Source organism: Macadamia integrifolia, chromosome 2 (genome assembly GCF_013358625.1).
Source record: "Macadamia integrifolia cultivar HAES 741 chromosome 2, SCU_Mint_v3, whole genome shotgun sequence".
NCBI lineage: Eukaryota > Viridiplantae > Streptophyta > Magnoliopsida > Proteales > Proteaceae > Macadamia > Macadamia integrifolia.
The window spans coordinates 18488585-18494430 of record NC_056558.1 but is presented as its reverse complement, the minus strand read 5'-3'; the positions used below and the strand labels follow the sequence as shown (position 1 = coordinate 18494430).

The following is a 5846-nucleotide window of genomic DNA, read 5'->3' as shown; positions in this document are numbered from 1 at the left end:
AAAAAAAGAAAACATGGGTAAATCCATTCAATCTTATCTGATATGGATGATCTAGATTAGTATCAGTTGAGATCGATCCCAAGCTTTGCTTTAAAACCTTGCATGGGAGTGATAGATTTTTTTCCCTCTACCCAAAAAAGAAAAAAAATGGATAGATTTTTTCCCAAATACCTAGTCTGGAATTCTGGATCGATATCCTTGGCCCTTGTCGCTGAATTAGTACAGACGAAGGGTAATATGGTAAAAAAACCGTTTTCTAATTGACAATCAAGGGTATTCCTGTCTGATCCGGGCCGATTCGGACCGAGATTGGCGCCGATTACGATTCCGGTTAGTCCGGTATCTTGAACCATGCACAGAGACGATCAAAATTCCGTTCGCACGCTTTTTATTTCTTCCTGATTTTTTCTCTCTCCTTTCGCGTCAACGTCATTTGGTGGTAAAGAGAGTTGGGAAAAACGACGCGCGAGATTTCGATGAGAGTTGCAGGACAATCTATGCGTCCAACCAGGCGAAGATAACGCTTCTTCCTCCTGGTATTCTCTCTCGTTTCTGCTTCGATTTTGTTCTTTGAAATCTTCATAGAATTGGACGTTTCTTCAGTTTTTCTAATTGTATAGCTTAGTTGGAATCTCTGCATGAACGATTATATCTTTTCTATTTTTTTCTTCTTTTTGATTCCTTGTTACTGTGTTAAGATATAGTTGCAGTGTAGGCTGGATCTTACGGTTTATGTTTTCTTTTTACCAATTCGGCTGCCATTGTAGTTGTTCTCTGTGGATCTTTATGTGTTTAATCTGCAATTCTTGAGATCTGTTTCCCTCTCTAGCGCAATTTAACTTTGCAGCAGGATGACTCGGATCCACTTCTTGCTTTTCTTATGTCGATTTGGGCTGTCTCTCTACAGGTTTTATTAAATCTGTCTGAGTTTGGGGTTTCGCTTGGAGATATTTTCTGGTTTTGATTTGATTGGGAGAAGCTTGCGTGTCGGAACGGAAGATGTCACACTCACAGAGCGATACCATACCACTCCACCCTTCTTCCCAGTCTGATATTGATGAGATCGAGAACCTTATTAATGCTAGTGTCCAGTCTGGACCTGCTACAGTGCTCCCTGCGAGACCGCCGAGTCCTCCCAGAGCTTCCATTCCTGTTTCTTCATCTCCGTTTATAGCGTCCAATCTTCCTCCTCCTCCTCTTCCTCCACAACAGAAGACTTCTAATGCTCCTGTTCTTCCTGCCTTGCCTCCTCCCAATTCTCAGTCGAGCACTCGCCAAAATATCTCTCCAAGTGGGTTTGGTTCGCCCCCCAACACCTTGACAGAGCCTGTGTGGGATACTGTGAAGAGAGATTTGTCTCGGATTGTTAGCAATTTGAAGCTAGTGGTGTTCCCTAATCCATTTCGTGAAGACCCTGGGAAAGCTTTGCGGGATTGGGATCTTTGGGGACCCTTTTTCTTCATTGTCTTCCTTGGTCTTATTTTGTCTTGGTCGGCATCTGTGAAGAAGGTGAGTTACACAGATTTGAACTTCTTATATTCTTTTCAATTGATGCTAATGTCTTGGTATTGTGCAATATGGAATTACTATCACATGCCAACCCCTTTGTGCGTTTCTGTGTGATAACCTTGGTGCTTTGATTTCTCCAAAGAACACTGATAATGTCAAATATCTAAAAGATATGTGCACCATGCCCTTGCATATTTTTGCGGATATGCTGGACATAAATTCATTTCTTTCACCTCTTATTCTACACAAGTAGTCTCTGTACAGGATGCTGATTGCATCTTCTAATGGGGAACCTTGTGTTGAATAAACTTCAAATTTGTGCATGTGTCTATCCCCACTCTCCCCACCTCTTTATTATTGAATTTCTTAATAAATAATTATACATGTTACAAAACTTCATCACCCCCAAGTTCTGTGGGTGATTCATGCACTGAAACTTTTGAGTGGCCGTATATGTTTCCAGATTGCAGCTTTATTGGCAATTTACACCCCAAACGAAAATCTTGTTATTCATAAATTTCCCTAAATCTGTAGTAAAGTCAGCAAGAACCCACTTCAAAATTGCTACTGTGCATCTGATGGGGAATACTTTGTTAAGTGAACTTGGAATGTCTGGTTTTCATAACAGAACATTTTTTGATGGTTCATAAAAAAAATCATCATTAGTTTTATTTGTGATTTCTTCCACACAAACTTCTAGGAGTGGCAACATGTTTGCCATGTGGCAGCGTAGTTGGTCCCAACAAGGTCGAAATGTTATTCCCAACTTCCTCCAACTCTGTTGCAAGTTTAGAAGCATGCAAATAGTCGAATGTGGCAAAAAGGATGCTCTGTTTTATTTTACATCTGTGTTCTCATAAAGAGTGAGAAGTCTGTCTGGAATTACAAGTGAAAAAGTTGAGTACTGGTGGGTCTTGCAGTTGGCATAGCTCAGGAAATTGGACATCTGGCCACTGTTGAGGGCCCCTGATGTAATACTGAAATTGAGGAAGCTCAAAACAGTACCAGGGTAGGATCTTTTCTCAGAGAATAGGGAATTCTAGATATGGAGAATAGGATATTGCTAAAACTTGTTGAAAGATGAAAAAAAGATGGAACAATAAACAATAATATAACACCCGGGCTTCACACCGCAAGGTGGATCGACTGGATCAAACACCAACCTACCTTGATCAAACACAAGGGATTTCTTGATCAAACACAAGAGATTCTTGATCAAACACAAGAAGAGAGTTGCATAAGCAAACTTTGATTTCAAATTCTGAGTTGTTTTTTTGAATGCTTACAATTGATCCCTATTTATAGGACCAACTCAACAAAACATTACATACCCAACTTCCAACTAACAATAGTAGAAAGTCTTCACTTATTAAAGTTGGGGTAGGAAAGTCTTCACCTTCCAACTACTAAAGTTGGAAAAGTCTTCACCTACCAACTACCAAAAGTAGAAAAATCCTCACCTCTTAAAGTTACAATGGAAAAGTCATCCCCCAACTACCAAAGGTGGAAAAGTCTTCATCCCCCACCTACCAAAGGTGGAGTCTTCATCCCCCACCTACCAAAGGTGGAAAAATCTTCATCCCCCACCTACCAAAGGTGGAAAAGTCTTCATCCCCCAACTACCAAAGGTGGAAAAATCATCACCTCTTAAAGTTGGTATGGGAAAGTCTTCACCCCACCATTACTTACAAAAGTGAGTTGATTCTCCTCCCCCTTTTTAGAAAAGTAAAAAGTAAAAGTAAAAGTAAAAGTACCTTCTAAACATTTATTGACCCCATGACTGGTTCAACTAATGAACCAAACCACTTAGACCAAAACATGTAAACCAGAGTAACTGATCCCATATGCGTACCTATTACCATGGTTTAGACTCATTAAACTATTGAAGTTGCCTATTACATTAAAAAAACCCTTAGACTAAAGGCCCAACATGCATACAACCCAACCATAGGCTTATTCCTAAGAAAACAAGTCCATTTTGGTGATAAATCTGCATCAACTCTCCCCAGCTTGAAAAAATTCGTCCTCGAATTTTGTAGTGATGAGGGGGAAACCACATGTGAGTAGCAGCTTTGACCATTCCCAAACAAAACTCGGGTGATGTAGGAACATTGGGGATAAAGTCTTCAACGTGTGGAGTTCTCTCTTCAAAGAACCATGGTGGCATAATGAACTCTACATGATCATCCTCTGAATCAATATAGGTTGTGAATGTTGAATTTATAGAGTCCTCAACATTGGTAATCTCCTTGGCAAAGACTTGAGGCATAAGCTCCAACTTTTCAAGAACAATGTCTTCAATGTCGATTTCTTCCACATGAGTCTTAGTGATGGGATCATCATTGTCTAACCCCTCTTTGACAGTAGAAATTGCTGGAATTTCTTCCACACTAACCTCAACTTCTGACCTTGGTTCGCTGATGGGAGGTGTCTTCTCATGTTGCTCCTTTGCATATTGTTGCACAAGAATGGCCATGTGGTCTGTTAATTCTTTCATGCTCTTGTCACCAGTGGGTGGTTTTTGGAAATCTAAAGAAGACTTTAAAGGGGACTCGGGTGGAGGGAAGTACATTCTTCGTTCATGTTTAGATAGGCACATGCCCGCCAACTCGTACTTCATTTCTTCCCAAGTAATGGGAGATCTACCATGATCTTTGGATCCCTTTCTTTGGTTCTCCACCACTCGCGGGCTGACCCAACTAGCTTAGTATGCGCTAGGTTCATCTTGTGCGACTCAGATAATTCAAACCGGTCAAAGTAGTTATCTAAAGTAACCAACCAATCAAAAAATACCTGGGAATCATGCTTGTCGCTGAACTCCTTTAATTCAAGCTTGACCTTCTGTGATTCATCAGCACGTCGACGGGGTGCTTCAAGATCACCATTGAAATAAGATCTTACATGTTCCTCAAAGGTAGGTGGTGCTGTAGGGGTTCTTTGTTGTGCCCTTTCAGCACTTCTCCTATGTTGACGATGCACAGCAGATTGTAGTTGATACCTGTCCTCCCTTTCGAATGGTACATTGCTACCTTGTATTGGAGTAGTACTTTGATTCTCAAGTGATTGCAACCTCGCACTTATGATCTTCTGTCCAGTAGAGAGCTGTTGAAGCATCTCAATGACTTTTGCCATTGGATCAGGTGGAGGCGGCGGCCACGGTGACTCATTCTCTGCCATGCTCTGATACCAATTGATGTAATACTGAAATTGAGGAAGCTCAAAACAGTACCAGGGTAGGATCTTTTCTCAGAGAATAGGGAATTCTAGATATGGAGAATAGGATATTGCTAAAACTTGTTGAAAGATGAAAAAAAGATGGAACAATAAACAATAATATAACACCCGGGCTTCACACCGCAAGGTGGATCGACTGGATCAAACACCAACCTACCTTGATCAAACACAAGGGATTTCTTGATCAAACACAAGAAGAGAGTTGCATAAGCAAACTTTGATTTCAAATTCTGAGTTGTCCTTGAATGCTTACAATTGATCCCTATTTATAGGACCAACTCAACAAAACATTACATACCCAACTTCCAACTAACAATAGTAGAAAGTCTTCACTTATTAAAGTTGGGGTAGGAAAGTCTTCACCTTCCAACTACTAAAGTTGGAAAAGTCTTCACCTACCAACTACCAAAAGTAGAAAAATCCTCACCTCTTAAAGTTACAATGGAAAAGTCATCCCCCAACTACCAAAGGTGGAAAAGTCTTCATCCCCCACCTACCAAAGGTGGAAAAATCTTCATCCCCCACCTACCAAAGGTGGAAAAGTCTTCATCCCCCAACTACCAAAGGTGGAAAAATCTTCATCCCCCACCTACCAAAGGTGGAAAAGTCTTCACCCATCATCACTTACAAAAGTGAATTGATCCCCCCATTTAGAAAAGTAAAAAGTAAAAGTAAAAGTAAAAGTAACTTCTAACCACTTAAATTGAACCGATATTGGACCAACATGGACCATGGTTCAATTGGAACTAAACTAAGACATAAAACATGTAAACCAGAGTAACTGATCCCATATGCGTACCTATTACCCATGGTTTAGGCTCATTAAACTATTAAAGTGACCTATTACACTAAAAAACCCTTGGACTAAAGGCCCAACATGCATACAACCCAACCATAGGCTTATTCCTAAGAAAACAAGTCCATTTTGGTGATAAATCTGCATCAGCCCCTCTCTATCTGAACAATTGGGAGGGCCATATCAGCCATTTACTGCTCCATATGGCTCAGACCAACGACCGTCCTCTTGAGAAAGTGTGGTAGACCAATGACACCATGCAATGAGTTGAAGCCATGGAAGCGTGGAATAACAGGCCATCCCCTGC

The 5846-nt window shown here is 40.7% G+C and overlaps 1 protein-coding gene across 2 annotated transcripts in view; it reads left to right on the top strand.

Annotated features, from left to right (window-relative positions):
• Positions 1-382: 382 nt before the first annotated feature.
• Positions 383-5846, top strand: part of LOC122062147 (protein YIP4b-like) — a 41756-nt gene continuing 36292 nt past the window's right edge. For both annotated transcript variants that reach the window (XM_042625821.1, XM_042625831.1), the window contains exons 1-2: positions 383-536; positions 908-1509. In XM_042625821.1, coding sequence (XP_042481755.1) covers positions 1000-1509 — 510 coding nt within the window. In that variant the 5' untranslated portion in view covers positions 383-536; positions 908-999. The remainder of the gene's footprint in view (positions 537-907; positions 1510-5846) is intronic.